General features: G+C 42.4%; 1 protein-coding gene across 7 annotated transcripts in view; it reads right to left on the bottom strand.

Moving 5' to 3' along the window:
• The window catches only part of PHACTR1 (phosphatase and actin regulator 1), a 302,097-nt gene that overhangs the window by 9,224 nt on the left and 274,418 nt on the right, over positions 1-18,455 (bottom strand). For all 7 annotated transcript variants that reach the window (XM_050310010.1, XM_050309928.1, XM_050310224.1 and 4 more), the window contains 2 exons: positions 12,037-12,092; positions 7,063-7,124 (listed from right to left, as the gene is read on the bottom strand). In XM_050310010.1, coding sequence (XP_050165967.1) covers positions 7,063-7,124; positions 12,037-12,092 — 118 coding nt within the window. The remainder of the gene's footprint in view (positions 1-7,062; positions 7,125-12,036; positions 12,093-18,455) is intronic.

Genomic DNA, 18,455 nt, shown 5'->3' with positions numbered 1-18,455 from the left:
TACAGAGCTGCACTAATCTCCTGCCTGTGAGATGATCAGGAGAATGGGAATGAGGATGGAAATTCTATCCTTCCTGGCTTCAGCCCAGCCATTTTGCACATACCAAAACCAGAGAAATCAGGGAAAGAGAGTGTAACAACTCTAGGAGAGGAGCACAACTCTACACTCTGTTATATGGTGCCCTTGCCTAGGACAGCTGGCATCAGTCAAGTCACAGCTCAGCAGTTCATGTGTTGTCTCCAGAGCCATTTTGGGATAAATGATGACACTTAATATGGGGAAAACTCATTGCTGGTTTGAAAAACAACTTTGAAACTTCGGAATATCGCAAAGATCTTAAAACTAAACAGTTTTTCACACCCATCTTCTTCTACGGGAAGCATGATGTTTCCTGGGGCGAGCTGCTCTGCATGTGGCTGCCACACAGCATTCCTCCTATTTCACTCAAAAGCTTCCCAGGACAAGCCCTAATTCGTATACCCATGCTCAGGCCAGCCATGTTCAGGTCAGCCAAAAAGCATGTACATGATGAGGTTAACAAAAAACATTCCCTTCTGAACTCAGGCTACATGTTTTGGGGACTTCTTTTTAAGAAAAACAAAATGTATAAACAACAGGCATAGCTTTTTTTGTCTTTTTTTTAAACAACAAGATAAACATATCTCTGCACTAGAGTACTGTGTCAGAAAAGCCAGAGGGCACAATAAAGTAGATCAAAGCACAGCTAGATTTAAAAATGTTATTTTTCATTCTAACAGAATGAAATTCTAACTATAATTGGTTCTTCAGCCTGGAGTTCTGATACCTACACCTATGCCATCTGCAAGCCAAATACACACTGCAAACAAAACCAAGAAAAGCTAAGTGCTATACCACACTTGGAGTATAATCACAGTTAGGCTATGAGTGAGGCTTCTCTCTGTCCCACAACTCATCTTAAACGTGATCTCTGCAGGTTTTTCTAGCAGCCCTTGTACCCTATAGGAGCTGCAGGTTTGTTAGCACTGATACAATATTACTCAGATAAAACAGCACAGATTTGCTTTCAGTTACTGAAAATCTAACCTCTGACTATGGGAATAGGGAATCCCTATGCTGAAATAATATTATGACTACACCCCAAAATTTCAAAGATAAGGCTGAGACTCCATCTTTACTTGCATCATCTGCTTCTTATCTGTACACTTTTCAGCTTTTATCATCTTTGGACATAGCCTAGATGTTGCTTCAGGTTGGAATGGAATTAAAAAAGAAATCAAACAAAAAATGTCTTACTGCATGGAGTATGACAACACCAACAAAACACGAAATCCTGTGAATTAAACTCTGTGTTTCTAAATGGCTACAAGGGAAGCGGGAATTCCTACAAGCTTTCTAAGCTGGAAGAGGACTTCCAAAAATGACTGACTCTACTTCACAGTTTCTGTCAGCTCCTGACATTAGCTGGCTCTCAGGTTTTTGCTAATCCAAGTGATGTGCAAGTTTGTACAAAGGAGAAGGCAGGTGGCTGCTGATACAGTGAAACATGCCATGCCAGGCTGCTGTCTAGGAGGTATCAGGAAGGCAGGAGCATCAAGGGCCACAGAGATGGTGATGCTTCTGCTGGCAATGTAAATTCATTGCTGGTGTTTACCTCAGTGGTGCACTGGTTCTTAAACAGATAATCTGGTTTCCTTTGTGCAGCGAGTGTAGGTAAAATCAAAGAAACAATCCTAAATGTTAAGGGTCACGTGATGAAACAAGACACATCTGAGCTAAGTTTTCATATTTGCAAATGCACAAAAATCAAATCAGGTGCATCACCTGAAATTCAGTGGGAAACTTCGGGGTGTGTGAAGAGCAGTGCACTGAAATAGATGTGAAAAAATGTCAAGGGCATAAGCACACTATGAAACTGGTGTTAATGTGCATATTTCATTCTCAGGTAACACCTGAATGTAAGACAGACTAAAAGCTGCTTCTTCCCCTGAAGGCATAAAGCTATTGCTGTAAATTAGTTTTAGATGCCCCACCTTTGTTTCAGAAACCTACAGCCAGTGCAATTTCAGGTAGTTCTACACCCTGTCACAGTGGTAGGCAGTGCCTCCATCTCCACAGAGAAGGAAAAGCAAGTGAAGCACAGGGACTGAGCAACCTGCTCAAGGTGACCTAGGAAGCCTGGAGCAGAGCTATAAACAGGAAAAAAGATGCACTGACTCTCGTGCCAGTGCTCTGGCTGTGAAAGGGTCCTGAAATCCATAGCTGATATCACATAGTTCATGTGTAGCCATAAATCTACATATATTTCCATATATAAAGACATGCACACAAAATACATTCAGTACATTAAACCAAAATGCCAAGCTGATCACGCTAAATTTAGAGAGGGGGCAACCACACTGAGTGATTTTCTAAAAGCCATTAATTAAAGTTACATTATTTGAATGGTTAACAAACTTCCCTGCCTCTCTCTCATTCCATTGCAGAGATTTCTTGTGAGCTGCTAAGTGCAAGGGTCTTGCAGTATGTACATGCTGCACAGAGGTCCCTTAAATCTTGAACAGCTGGGGAAAGAGCTTTGCAGAACAGACTCTAAGCAGCCCCACTGCAGGTTTCAGTTCAATCTGTGTCCATGTTGAGGGCACAGCTCACTTGAGATCTCACCTTGGAGTTCATTTTTATGACCTGTGTGCTGTGGTCTCTTGGGTCAAAATTGCTTAATGCTTAATGCTACAGAGTCCTTCTTGAACAACACCTGAGAATGAGCTCTTCCAACAGGCACATTCAAAACTTAACAGTAAAAGGACACGGCCAAGGACATGATGCAATTGTCAGAACAAGGTAGGGTGCTCCAAGCAGGGAGAAAGTGTTCTTACTGAGCTGGAGCCTTTTGTACTTACTTCTGTTAATGTCAAAGGGATTTAAGTGTGTCTGCACTTTTTCTGTGTGCACCACTGGGCATTTACTTTTCTATTTACCTATTTGTGAAGATTTGTTAGACAAGGGAGCAGGATAATTTTATCGCAAGTGACTCATTATTTGACTGTGAACCAGGGTAAAAATCCCTTATGAAGTAAATGGATTTGTACTAATGCAAAAGCAGCAAATGAGGACAGGACCTCTCATGTCTTGTCATAGGAAGTCAAATTTTTCTCAGTATATTCTGGATCACACGTAGATACAGATGGGCACTTTTCAAGCTTTGATACTAAGGCAATTTCAAAGGGAAGGTTTAACACAAACCCCTTTGTCCTTGGCATGGGAAATGAAGCAAGCCCAAGCACTGACACCAGGTAAAGAGGAGAGGGACGTACTCTCGCCAGGTTGGTCTCGGGATTTAGTCAAACGCAGAATGCTGAGTTTGCTCCAGTTCGGTCACAAGGAAGCTTGTTATCTTGGCATGTCATTGTTGCCTGCTCTGTTTCCTCATTAAAATGTTATGGTTGTTATTTAGGGAAGAAACCAGGGTGAAAAATTACAGACCCTAGGCAGCAGCACACACAACACCCTCTCTCCTTTGCTCCCCACCTTTTGTGGTAAAGACATAGGAGTAGCATGTGATTAAAATGCCCTGAAGACCTTTCCCTCTGACTATAAATGCAGTTTATCCAAATTAGCTGCTAACCTTTTTTATTCTCTGACCTTTCCCCTCCCTCCTGCCCTCCTCCCACCTCTCACAAGAGTTCATTATTTTCAACAGCCTGTGCTGAGGCAAACTGGTGAAGGTTAAGGAAAAGATTGAACATCTTCAACCAAGCAAGGCATTTCCCAGTGAGGCACGATGAGCAGATAGTTTAAATTGTATCAGGGCAGGAATTTAATGGGAGCAAAGATTTCAGATTATTGAATGTATTTTAAGAAATAGCCACACCTCACCATTTTGGTTGTCGATATTACAGCTCTGAGATATAGGAAGCGGTAAACAGCTCTGGGGATTGGGGAGCATGATGCTGTTTAAGGGAAGAGAAGGTAGGAAGAGTTGTATTCCTCTTTGCAAATGATTTGTAACGTGTCCTGATAATCCAGGCTACGACCCTCTCTCTGTAATGGAAGTCCTCAAGGGGGCATTTAGGCTGCTGTTAATTGCCTTGGAGCTCTGCCAAATTCAGAGAGGATGCATTCCTAGTAGTAATTCCTGGGGGCCCAGATTTCCCTGTGGCCGTGACCCATCTGCAACACTTCTCCCAGAGGGCCTCTGCACATTAATATTTTTGGAATGGACTTGGGGTCAAGATCAGTGCTCAGAGAAAAAACCTTCCTAATCCACATATCCTTCCACTCAAATGTTCCAAGTCCATGTGCCCAAAGCTGCTCATTGAACCCTGAGGTGCAGGGAGGGGAGAGAACAGGGGTGGCTGGATGTGCAGAACCCAGCCATCAGCACCTCAGGTGACAGGCAAATACGCTTCACCTCTCCTTCCTTGGGCAGGAGGGACACAAGCTACTGAGAAACTTACCCAACAGCATTTGCTTCCACTTTGCTCTTTGAATGGCAGCTATTCCCCATTCTCAGTCATTTTGGAGTTAGATGAGAGGATGAAAAGTGCTTAAAGGGGCAGCTCACTATAGGCCACCTGATTTCTTTTTAATTTTTTTTTTTTTTTTAAATTGCCTGTCCACATGATGAATTCAACTGGATATTTATTGCTGACTTTAATAAGGCATCTAGACCTAGCAAGGTAATCTTACTTATTACAGAATGTCATGTTACAACTTATCATCATAATACTCTAACAAAATGTCAGTGCTGAAGGAATTTTAAGAACAGCTTTTTAATGGATGGAGCGTATTGTTTCCTTGGAGTTGGAATGGCGCCACCAAAAAAACTGGGGACAGTAGCGTTTCTATCCTGCAAGGTCAGAAGTCTCATCAAGGGCTCCTACAGAACCCCCTTCCCTTCTTATTACCAACTGCACACAGATACAAAGGAGGCAACATGTCACACTTTGCTTAAGTTGAATTTACCCTGTGGGTATGTGTGTGCTCTAAAACTCAGTGCAAACAGAAAGGGCTGCTGGGCAAAATACTTGCTGTGCTCAATTAAACTTCTGCTTGATCTGAGGTTTAAAATCCTTCGGTAGTAAGACTTCAGAACAAACCGACAGAAGGTGCCTGCCACTCTGCTGTAAACACGACACATCTGGGACATGCTCATGAAAGACACAGCTGGGGAATAACAACTATTTTTGCAGGATTCACTAGGTGGTTGGTATTTCTAGTTGTTGTCTGAAACACTTTCACACTTTATTCACTTATTTCCTCTAGTGGTTTCTGAGCTTTTCTGATGGTAGGTTTGGTAGGTGAGAACAAAATCTGTTGTTAGATCAGGCCTGTGGTTCTTTCATTAAAATTACATGTGTCACTAGAACAATTTACAATAGTTTAAAAAGATGATCCAAATCAAACAGTACTAAGTCAGGTTGCTACCAACCTTACAAAGGTGAGGGAGAAAAATCTTTACTAGGGAGGAGGCCGAAAAAAAGCTAAAAGGAACTGGGGTATGTACATTAAAGAGCTGACTGCCAGGGACTCGGACTGATGCTGCTCTTCCTGTTGTTTCTGCTTACAAGTGCAAACAAGACAAAGCAAGAAATCTTACAGAAAACTGCAGAGGTTTCAGGGAGCAGACACTGCTGCGATACTTGTGGTAGCCTGGGCATGTGGCTGTGGCTTCTGCCTGCAGCAGACAGTTCATGTGCTTTGCACCTTTCCTACAAAATAGTGGAAGATAGGAACCATATGGTGATGATGCCAGTTCAGGTAGCAAGCCCTCTGTTCTTAGGCAGCAGATGGGTATGGGTAACTTTGGTTTTTATATTTTACAGCAGTTCCTCAAATGGCATCAAGCCCTGGATTCCATTCCTGCAGGTGTTTACCCTTCAATGTTCAGAGAAATTTAAAGCCTGGTAAAAACAGTATCCCTAGCCTTTGTGCAGAGCCTATGTCCCACAAAACATCTGCAGTGCAGTTAGGATCTTTTCTTTCAGGCTGTGCTATGAGGAAATGTAAAACCATCCCTGTCATTGTGGTCAGGAATTTAAGTGTTTTAAAAATAATATTACAGCTCTCTGAGCTGCAATCTTAGCTCCTGCAGACACAGCAGTATCCCCCTGCTGGTGACCAAGAATCTGCCTATTTACTTGAACTCAGAATAAGGTATGAGATTTTTAACCATGAAAGAATACAATCCAGTTCTCTGAATGTAACCTTTCCATGTATATTTAGAGCACTTTCCTTGTTATTATTTATACCATCAAAGTTGTGATCACATACGTCAAAAAGCTTAAACCACCTAAAATTGTACAGGAAGGGAATGGTCCTGCTTCACAAGCACATGAGTTTTTAGGGGCCTTTCTCCACTTCTGGAGATAGAAAATATGTCAGTGGTGAAATAAGGTTTATCTGCAACAACAGGATAGATTGTCCACCATGTAAATTGGGGCATCTGCTGACATTTACACCAGCTCCAAAACTGAATACGTGTATCTGAAATGACTTCTTCAGTTTGAAGAGTAAATGACTTTCAAATGGGAGGAAAACCAAACCCAAATGATGGTGTTTTGTTTGTCCTTCCCTGCCAGTACAAGATAGTGCAGAAAACAATTTTGCAAATGCTTGTCTCTATTTAGTTTAAATACCTCAATTGACAATCTCCCTTTCCAGAAAATGTTTAGTTACCATTTTATGGGGTTTTTTTGGATGGAATTTTAAAATGCAATCAGCACTGTTTTAACTTTGCTCTCTGTAATGTCTGCAGAAGCCATTACATTTACAATGAGAATTGGTCCTTGTAAATATTGGTCTCTCTCTACCCTTTGCTATTCAAAGCTCCTTCAGTGATAAAGACTAGATCTTCTTTTGTCCTGTTTAAAATGTTACCAGCAATAGCCTGCAAAGTGGTTCCCTTCACTCTCTGTGGAGTTATACCCCATAACACTGCTGATTTCTTTTAAAGATTTCTTTTAAGACTTGTTTCACACTCTACTTTTGAAAACGGTGATGAGGAAAAAGGAAAAGGTAAACAAATGTGCAGTAGGGAGAAAGTTACAGAAGTGTCATAATAGGATCAAAGTTGCTTCTCACCTTACGTGTTAATCTTCTCTTAATCTCTCGTTTTTCCTCCTGCTCCTCTTGCTCATTCCGGGCTGTAAAAGATTTACAAGGATCTCAGACTGTGAACTCATCAGGCATGCACAGTATGCAACAAAATAAGCCTTTCCATCAGTATATTAATGTTTCAGGACCTCTCTGATGCACAGTATGTCCCTCTGGGTCTGGTGAACGTTCTCGATCCGTAGCCACTGTGCTTCTTCACACGCTTCATAAAATCAGCTACAGCTTCCTTCCTTTCCTGTGTTGGCACCTCTTCATGTGTGTCACTTTCTAGAAGGGCTGGGCAGAGAGCCAGCTCTTCAGAAAATGTTATCTCCCTGCCCACAGGCCTGGTAGCCTCAAGGGGTTCAGCTACGATATGGTCGGATTCTGCAAGGCTGCAAGATCAATGGCTGGAAAAGAAACACATGCTTTTTTTTTTTTTTTCCACCCACAGAATAATTTCTTGCAGCTACTTTTTGGGGATAATAGAAAAAAACTTCAGAATAGAGGTGCCAGGCACATCGTGTAACTTCCCATTACCTGAGCAGAGTAAAGGAGAGTGTGTCCTTCTATCATGAACCTTCACAGCACCACACTGGAGCATAAACACATGTCCTAGGTTAATTCACATTTCAACATTAAGCCAAAAGATCCCATGCTACAAGTTCTTATCAGGACATGCCTCAATTATTCCCTCAAGAGGACAATAGCATTTGAATACACCAACTCTTATTCAGCTTAGGAGCAGGTTGTCATGTCTTTACATTGAACTTTAGCAAAAGTCACTAAAATCTCAGTTAAGATCTGTTTCCACTGCTTCTTTGATGACTGAAATGCTCCTTACTCCAATCATCCTGGCACATAACAGGTGAGAGCAAACACAACTCATCAGTTTTTCCAGTAAGTACTCTGTTGCCCTGCTGTGATCTGCTTTTCACTCAGACAGGACTAGCTCAGGCAGGAATAACTCTCTGCGGGGGAGATTATGGACCTCAAAGGCCAGTTTAGGATAGGTGCCTTGATTTAAATTATTCAACTCTGGACTGAATTAAATTCGAGGGGAAAATCAGTTCCTCTCTGCTGATCCTGTGGAAGGAGCAGGCACCTCTGGCAGAGTGTCAGTAACCAACCACCAGCTGTAGCTTCTTTAGCTGTGAGAGCACAAGTCAGCACTCCCACTAACCAACTGCGACAAGCCAGAAATAATATACGGAGCTCCGAACTTGACGGAAGTCTGCTCACAGTGGAGGGGATGCAGTGCTTCAAACCAATGCATACAAAACTGAGGCTTTCCCCACACAGAAATGAAACCTAACGTTTAGAGACCACAGAGACCTCTGAGCAGGTGAGAAGGGCTAGGCTGGAAAGCAGGTTTCTTGCTGCTCAGGACAGGCTGATGGGTCTATCACAACTGCTCACTGACTTCAGCAGGACTGGGAAACCTCCAGTGAAGGAGACAAAGAGCTATTCAGTGTTACGATGTTTCATACTACACTTCTGATCTTAAGTACCATTTTACAAAAAATACTGCTTACATTTTCAGAAGGAGGGGAACTGATACTGGAGTAAAAAGAATACAAGTCAGCAGGGAGTCACAGGTGGCTTTTTAAGTGATCACCGGAATACCTACACTGATAAATGTAATTTTCCTCTTTCATTGGTTCCTGTCCCTACTGGGCTAGATTTTCTTCGAGCAATTGATCCCCTAGCAATATTTTTCTTCCCTTTGTGTCTCAGATTTGAAGGAGTTGATTCTGCAAATGCCTACTTTCAGAGACAGGGCCACTAATAAATCCATGTGAGATTAAGCTAGAGAGACACAGCGCTAAATAGAGCCCACAGAGAGTCAGGGTAGAACTGCAAGCAGCAGAGGATAAAACTTAGTTATGGCCTTTCCCTTTTGTCCTAGGCATCCAGTGTCTTTCTTTTCTTCTTACTCTTAGCTCAGCCGCCCACCTTCAGAGACAGCCATGCAGGCTGAAGACATCGGCTAGGTAAAAGCTGGAAATTAGGAATACGTTCTCCTCCAAAACTAGAAAGTGACTTTGTTTTAGCTATTACTTTGAAGTTAAATCATGCTAATCTTATGAAGCTATAAAACTGATGTTTCATCTTATCTTACATGTTCAGGAGATGCTGTTTCTCTAGACCTGTATGTCAGGGTGGGTGGGTGCAGGTTTACAATTTTCAGGCCTGATTTCTGTGTCAGTGTGAAATGCCTCCAATACAGTCTGAGGCTCTCAGAGTCTACCCAACCATCATTTCTGTGACAAATTTATGCAACCCTGACTGTGCCAGGCTGACAACTGGACTTGTATCCATCCGTGAAGTCACACAGGGGTGGTGCGTGGAGGCAATTGAGACATCCTTCCTCATAAACCTGGACAGCAAGTATTAACTGCAAAAAGTGTTCTTTAATCTTCAAACTAATCTTGCAGGCCTGGACTTCTCTCACTACATGCCTTTGACTTAAACATGAGTCAGTGACTTGGGTATACTTCAGTGAAGGACCCTTCAAGAACCAGTTGTCCCTGCTCTCTGTTTCCTTGCTGTGACTGCTGTAATCTTACTGTTGCTATCAGCAAGCAGTGAAACTTGTGCAGTGGATGCTTTGCCCTAGTAGTTTGATAGAGTTCCTCATTGCAGTAGCACAGAGTGAGGAAGTGTTCAATTCATGTATTAAGACTGGCTGCCCAACCACATTTTGCCTCATTTCTTCCCATCAGGATGGGCAATAATGCAGTTACAGGTGTAATAGGAACATCATGGTACCAGACATGACACCTGACACTGGGAGATTTCAGCTTTAACTGCAGAGGAAATCCTATTTAGTCTCCTCAGGAGCTTGCTAGGTTTTCCTTTGTGTGCGTGCTCTGAACTGGGATATTGCAAATTGCTTGACCTGCTTATGCAGAGACTTCACACTCTTTTTATTATCGCTTCCTAAGTCTCTCTTTCGCTGTGCTCTGTTATATTTATTATAATTCTCCTTCTCAGAAGTCTAGAGGAAGAACAGAAAGTGATGTACAAACCAGGCACTATTTATATTTACTTGTTTAAGGGTAGAGCACGTTTATGCTCCTTTTTTTTAACTTTGTAACTATTTTAATTTTTTCCTTTCCTTCTGAGGTTCAAGGAACCAACCAAAAGTTGGAATGCCTTCCAATGCCTTGGAAATACCACTTTACTCTTTCCTGTAAATAGGAAGCTGTTTGTCTACCAAGACACACATGTTTTGGGGTAGATCTCTGCTATGGAATCAAGCTACAAAAATTCCATTTAGGAAATACAATATGATTCTGGATTCAGGGTAGTATGTTCAAACATCCACATCATTTAAGAGCCTTTATTCAATTAAAAAAAACTAATGCTCCTAAGAGGATAATTTCTTTGAAATGTAAGTGATCTTCAGGGCACTGGGTGACTGCTGTGCTTGGAAACGTGACCTTCAGAAATGTCTGCCAGGCACCCAGCGTTGGCCTCTCTGCTGATGCTGGTTCAAACACTGCTGCCAAAGCAGCTGCCCAAGACCCCCACCGCCCCCCAGCCACCTTCACTAGTGCCAGGGCAGCGCTCACTGGGCACGCACCAGTGCCAGGTGGTGCATGACACGTGTTTGTTCACAGGTCCCGGGATGACAACATGAGCTGCCCGGAGAATTGGCCTCTGTCCCACCTCGCCTGAGCCTGGCATCAGTCACGTTGCACGTCCCCCCCCTCCAGCTGTTCTGCTACCTGCCTGTGAGACAATCATGTCTGGATGTGCCAACTATTTCCCTGGGTTCTGCCCCTGACTTCCTCCAGCAGCAGGTCACTGGAGTTAGGGCTAGACAGTACGACCACAGCTATTAAGAGGGCTTTTTCTGGCAGCCTCAGGGTTGCCCACACCACTCTGCTGTCTAGTTTCTTCTCCTCTTTGCGCTGACAGTGCCACATTCTCTTTGTCTGCCACGTGTCATAACATGAACAGAAAAAGACCCGATGCTGGGCATTAACACTATCATTAATTTGCAAAGAATTTGATTTTGAAGTATTTAATCAATAAATTCTGCTAATTTTCAGGGAATTAATCTTCTGCTAACACATTTTTATGATTCTATACAATGCAGTTATTTGAACAAGAGAGGGAGACATCATGTATAAAGTAACATTAGGAATACTTTTTTTCTGTAGTGATTTTTTAAAATTTTCCTGGAATTATGCATTTACCACCCTGAAAAAGCAAGAACTTGTTTATTTTGCTTTCTGTTTCCAAAGTAACAACAATTAGATAAACACCTTTTTTTTTTTTTTTTAAATATTCAAACCACTTCAATGTGAGTAAAGAAACTGCCATTTTTTCCCGTTCATTCATGAAGTTATGAAATTTGGACTCATTCTAGCTTCCCTTGAAGCTGGTGGTAATGTATCTACTAACCTAATAACCTGGATCAGGGTCTCTAAGTGGTATTTTGTTCTGTTAAAATATTACACGTTGAGGATCTAACAGTAAATTTTTGGCTGATTTAAAGGAAGAGTTTCAGGGGAACATTTCCAGAAATAACCCCAAGTCACACTGCATTCTTTTTAAAATTAAATAAAGGCTCCAGCTAGTGTAGATTGCTGTGAAGGTTTTTAGGAAAGCTAATCAAGCTGTGCCCTTACTAACTTACAATGGGATGCTCATCTAGCTAAGTGCCACACAAAATAGGCTTTCTGGGATGACTGACTCTTTGTTTGGAACATTGTTCAGCATCTGGGTTTTTTTTCCCAATAGGTTGTTCATTCTTGAAGATTTACTGACTCTGATTTTAAAGAACTGTTTACGCAGCTCTAGATGTCGTTACAGACTTCCACGCTTATTTGCATTTATGATGCCCTTTATTATTTTTAATTATTATTAATGATGCATACACAGAATATACATCACAACTAATCCAAATTAGCTGGCTTCAGGTTAAACATCAGCAGAATCAGGACTTACGTTTCAGTATGTTCCTCTGCTCCAATTCTTCAGCAGTTGGCCTCTGGCTCAGTCGTCTGCGAAAAAAGTCCAAGATCAGTTTTTGGACCATATCACATTCTTCTCAGTTCTCTGTCTTGAAGAGTTATTTTGGGGTGTGAAAGGCAGAGCAGAAAGCGCGGACACTGCTCCATTATGTAGTTGGTATGCCCTGACCATGCGTGACACAGACCATGCTTCGCTTTCGCATTTTCCTCTGTTTTCAACTCACGAAAGACAAAATACGTTATGTCATCTTAGGCATGACTCTCCCACCCCTACCCCAGGCAGAGCTGCTGAAAGCTAAGCCACACAGATGTCTTCACTTAATTTCCTTCCTTCCATGCCTGCTTCCCGACTCAGGCAAGTATTTCTAGCTAAGATCCAGCTAACCCTCTCGCTGCCCTCTCACCAGCCTCCTGACTGTGCCCCATTTGTTCAAACAGCATTTCAACACACAGACAGTCCACAGAAAAAACAAGGGACAGTTTGGCAGTGCTGAGGGCAGAACAATAGCAGTCCTCCTCCTCCTCCACACACTCACTTCCCTCCTCCTCTGCCTCCTCCTCTTGTGGCTTTTATTAAATCTTATATTGAAGAATCAGTGTGACTTTGCTAATCAACCTGTACGTAATAGGGTCACAAAACCCACAATCTAATTACAAATGCAGACTCTGTACATAGGAATGATCTGAATATTCACAATATAAAGCAAGCACAGAAGGCTCTTTGGAAAACAAAGTAAACCAGGGAGATGACATCAGAAGTCAGCACTGTTGGGCATCCTCATACTCTTATCCCAGTCAATGGGAGTTTTGTCAGTGATGCCAGTAACAGGACAGAGCCTCCTCTTCCTTCAGACATGCTCATTCAGAGACATTCCCAACTTGAGGGCCCTGGTCTCTGCCAGCTGGACCATCAGTTTCCCTGTGAGTTACTGGGTACTGATAGGAAACGTGATATGAACACTGGCTGTATGGCTTCATCTTCTGCAGTGAATGCTTCCTCCAACCCAGGGCACAGAAGCTCACTGAAATGGAGCTGGCTCTGCAAGGCTGCATGAGAGATGTCTGACATTGGCTCCTCACAACACAGGGGCTGAGCTGCTGATGCACACACATCCCTAACTTTCTCCAGAGCCAGGAGCTCATGTGAGTCAGTTCAATATCCCCGGCCTCACATTCTGCAGGTTGCACAGGGCTGAATGAAGCACAAGCAGGGGATAGGAACCCACCCTCTAAACCAGCTGTTTGAAGGCAAAAGCGCTACAGGCAGCTGATTTAACACAGTCTGAAGATTTCCACCAGTAGAGGTGATACCAGCCATACATCCTTTGGGAGCACTTTACACCAAGAAAACAAAGCAGAACAATGCAGTCCTATTCCAGTGCAGAATTCAAAGTCAGGAGTTTTGTCTCTTTCCCTTCTTTTGTCTCTTTTACCATCTTTAAGATACAGTAGCTGTTGTTAATGGGAGACTTTACTTTATGACTATGAAGCAATTAAAACTATATTTCTAGCAGCAGATGAGAACCAAAGAGAAAAAGTTGCCACTTTTATCCCCACCATGTGTGTCTGCAGGAACTGTGTTATGTTTTTAATCCCCTGCACCTTGATGTTTTTGAAGCATCAGAGGGATGTTAGGGATGGACTCCAGCTATCCAGCATGAAACAAACATCACACAACTGGTAAAAAGAGAAATCGGTCTGAGGAAAATGCTCCCAAAAAGGTCCTCCTCTTTCCAAGAATACAGGGATTGAAGGACTCAGCTAACAGTTCTGTCATGAAGAGTTCACACTAGAAAGTTTCTAACAGAAGGTTTTATCTACCTACACAGGTGATTTGCAGAAAGGACCAAGTCTTCCATGTGTTTAGTGGGGTACCTGTCATTAAGTAGATGCATTTAAACTAAGCTTTCATTCCAGCATGCCATGGCTTTCACACAAGCAGTCAGAGAATCCCTCCAAGCAGAAAGAGAATTCCTCCTCGTTATTATATGCACCCTCTACTCATGTGCTGCTCAGGACCTACAGATCATGGGATTCTTCCCCACACTGCCTGGTAGGGCCCCTAGTGAAAGCCAGTCAAGAATACCTGTGTTCCCCATCAATAGTCAAATTACTGTATAGAACCTATTATCCACTCCTTTCAGGCTGCAGAGTGCTCCTGTCTAAAGGATGACCTTCATTTTTAAGTGATGCACTTACGCAGCAGAAAAAGTCATGACACTTTGGATAGATTTATTCTGGAGATCTGAAGCTATCTGCATTCATGGGCTGTCAATCACTTTTGGGCCCTTATAATCCCAAAAAACTTTAATATCAAGACTTAGGCAGTAGGAAAAGATAAGGTACCCTTGTAGTGGAACAAAAATCATAACTAGTCCTTACAGTGCAAGCAGTGAAGCACAGCTGGAGGATGAACAAGGTACCGAATAGAAGCTGTGGAGGTTCCTGGCCTCCAGTACACCTGTCTGCTTTAATTTCCATGAACTGCTGTTACATCCTCATTTCCATCATCCTTATGGTCTGACTGAGCCTGTTCCTGATTTCCTTAAGTCCCTCCTTGATGAGCTCCTCAAACAAACCCAAGCCCTTCCCCAGCCCTTTCCTTCCAAGCTCTCACAATTAACTCTTTTCTTGGTCTCTTGCTCATTTAATTTGATTTCTTCTTGTGCTGTTACAGTGACTTCTGCCCCTAAACTATTTTGGGGCTTTAAAAACAACTCCACCAGCTCCTCAGGACAGTGCTATTTTAGTTCTTATTTTGCCTTTTAATTTCTAGGTTTGCCAGATGCTGAACAGCTGTTAACTTCTCAGTTAATCTTTGAAAATCTTGATATTTTTTACAGATACCTTAAATCAAGGAATGTAGGCAGCTATTACTTTATTACCAGAGCTGCAAAGATATAATTTTTTCACACCAAATTTTAGTACACCATCTCCAGCACACTACTCTGACCTTGGCAAACACCAGGGGTGATAGCTTCCCTCTTCTGCCTTCCCTCCTGTGCTGCCCAGAATAAAAAATTGTTAATGAAGGCCACCTAGCTTGCAGGGGTTGACTTCAGTTGTTTGATTGCTCAATTGCTGCTGTGCCTTTTTTCATTTAACATCACAGGGGCTGCATGAGTACGTCAAGAGGTCACAGGTCAGGAAAAAAGTGTCCCGTTAGCAGCACAATCAGACTAAAGAGGAGAAAATGGAATGTGAGGAAGGAGCCTGGTGCCATGAAGGCTGCCTGGCAAGGAATGGATCTGCTCGTGAAAACTAAGAATCAAATGGGAGGTGGTGCTGCTGTTGATCAGAAAGGTAACTCTGGCTGTTTCATCAAGCTAAGTGAGTGCAAGTGTCTAACCAAGGAACAGGCAAGACAGGCCTTAACAAGTAACCACCTTTAACAGCACTTTCCGTATTCAAAATCTCATGTGGACATGCCTGACCCTCACTGGGCCACTCCTGCAGTTTCGCATTTGCTTCAGGCATTGGAAGGGACAGGAAAGTTTTTTACAATTTGTGCTGTGCAATGTATTGCCTGACTAACACTTTATATGTTTTTGCAATATTGATAACAACAGTTCTGCAAACTGACAAAGGTTTTACTACAACGGAAACCTTCCTAAGATTTACGGTGACATAAAAGAAAGCCTTGCTAGGATTTCACTGAAAAAATAATATCCAAATGAGATTGTCAGTGAAAAATAAAACAGTTGCTCACATTTACAAACTTGACAGCAAACCAATTTTCTGAATTAATGCCCTGCATGATCAAATGCATCACACTCCCTGTACTAGACAAGATGAGCTGAGCAGCTCTTCACAAGGACAATGTGTGGTGGGGCTGATTTTGCTGGGTGTTTTTATTTGTTTGTTTGTTTGTTCTTATGAATTTGCTTTGGGCTGGGTTGCTTATATCATGGTGGATGAATAGGAGTTCAGGGGCAGGAGGGACAACTGTGCAAAATCAATTGCTGTAGACCTAAAATATTGGCTGATGTAGGTGTAATATCTTCAGGGAGCAAGAGAAAAGAAAGGCAGCATTTTCACTGATGGATGCTACTGTTTGGAGCCTGCCCAGCAAACTGAGACCTCAGAATGAAAAGGTTTTGGTCCATGTGGTAGTGTCCTGCAGGAGCAATAAAAGAAAAAACTGGCTGTACATTTCCCTGGGCACTACAAAACACTTAAATGAAGTACACAGTGATGCTCACCCTGCTCTTCAGTATGACCATTCCCAGAGGGCTCTCAGGACAGCAGCCAACCAGCTGTGGGCCTTCAGGTCAGAGTTTTGCAGCCCTTTTGTCTGGAAGCACCTTTGAAGCATGATGCTCCTGGCTGCCTAGGCTGTCCCCTACCAGAAGTCATGGATTTTCTCTCCCTGATCTCTTGTTTTGCTATGAATGAGCTCTAAGAAAGAGCTGGTTAATGCCATCCACCTCACTGATATCCTGTGAACAGGATAATTCTGGATGTATGTTTTCTGGGTACCAAGAATTCATCTTCTGCCCAGAGAACAAGAAAATTTAAGAGTCTAGTGTGGGGTCATCTGCAAGTATAATGGCTGGATATAATACTGGGCTTGCTGGAAAACGATTCCCCATATACTTACCAGGCTTATTAACTCTGAGTTTTTGCAGATACAAAAGGAAGAACCAAGCAGCTCTCCAGCACTTGAATGGTGACATCTGGTGTGTGTGACCCGGGAACAGGACTGATGGGCAAACAGGTCACAGGTGGTCACAACAGGGCACGCAGCAGCATGGTGGGGTGTCCAGAACATCCCCAAGACATCTCTGAGCCAAGCCATGATCACACAGCTGTTCCTCATGACTTAAGTGACCCTGATGTAAAATAACTTCTGAGCACAGTGGGGCATAACCTCTGGAGCAACTCCTGAATTTATTCTTTAGATGCAAATCTCTTTTAATCAGCTGTAACTGGGCTCATACTACTCTAGAGATTGCTGTAAGAGAGGAGTAAATCTGAGCTGGGCACGTGAGAATCCCAGCTGCTACAAAGAACTACTTGTCACATTGCTCTTTAGTTGGCATAAATGAGCATGACTGAACCAGTAGAACTGTGCTGATTTACATCAACTATATAATTAAGCATGAGGAAAATTCAACTGCAGTAAGGAGTCTTAGAATTGCCTAATTTACCTTGCCTTCCCCAATAATAATGCTGATAGCAAAGCAGTTTTGATGAAGTATAGGCTGCCAGGGGCTCTTTGAAATCCCATGCCAAGTACAGAAAATTTAAAGAGAAAAATGGAGGAGAAGAAAACGCTGTATTTGCTTCTGCCAGTTAATTGTTATCAGAGAGTAGAAATGAACTACCTACCTCTTTTCCTTACATCACTGCACAATGAGCAAAAAATCATTGTAAGCCTGGAGGTTCACTTTCTCTGAAGTATCAGCCCAGATATTGCCAGCCAGACTGTAAAGTCTACAGAGGACTATCATTCTCCTAAACAGGATTTATAAAATGGGATTAAACAGAGTTTTATCAATGAATGAATGAACTGAAGGCATATTAAATAGAAAATCCTTACCCAAAAAAGCAAGCGTAAGACTTTCATGCCAATAAAATTCCTGTACTAGTCTCCATTAAGATGTTCGCTAATCTGTAGGATATGTTATCTCTTCCTTTAAGCTTCCTTTACTGTGCAGCAAGTCTCCTGGTATCAGTCATGATAACATGATTTATAACTCATTTTCCTGAGAAATTAGGGCAATAAAACCATAAGAAATGTTTGCCATGATTCAGTAATCATGTAATGACTGCTCTCCACTTCCCTGTTGATTTTAAATATTCAGCTCCTGGGAGAGTGGGCAGAGACCCCTGTTCATCCCTGGGAAAATGGGTGAAGCACCACCGAGACAGAGTTTAGAGGAGAACTAGTTAGACAATTTTGGTAGAAAGTACTTGCTTTTGGTGGAAATCTAAAAAACTGCTAGGTATCAGTTGAAAATCTAAGTACCTTCTGATGGTGCCTTACTGGCAAGGTACTTCTTCTGCTTCAGCATCCCATTTTGTTCCCTGAACTGTACTGTCTGATCCAGGATAACTACACCAGCCCCATACCCTGGAGGAGAGAAGCAATGTTTTTGCTTGGCACTAGTGCACTGCAAGAAATACAGAACAGTCTGGAATGTGAGCCAACCAAATTACAGTTCCCGTAACACATCTGCAGTCATGTTTCCAGCTGGGCTCTACAGGAAAATCAGATTTACAACTAAAATTATTCAGACTTTAATTTAGGCTCTAAGCAGTCTTTTACTACCCCCCAAAATTATGCTTATCCCAGACTTGATTTTGTGTTGAGAAACAGCTTCAATATAGACTTTAAAGCTCTGATTAGTCTAGATTGCAGTGAGGATTTTTGGGAAAACTAATCAGCAA

This window comes from Myiozetetes cayanensis, unplaced genomic scaffold (genome assembly GCF_022539395.1).
Source record: "Myiozetetes cayanensis isolate MyiCay16 unplaced genomic scaffold, myiCay2020 scf1, whole genome shotgun sequence".
NCBI lineage: Eukaryota > Metazoa > Chordata > Aves > Passeriformes > Tyrannidae > Myiozetetes > Myiozetetes cayanensis.
This window is presented reverse-complemented; position numbering and strand designations above follow the sequence as displayed.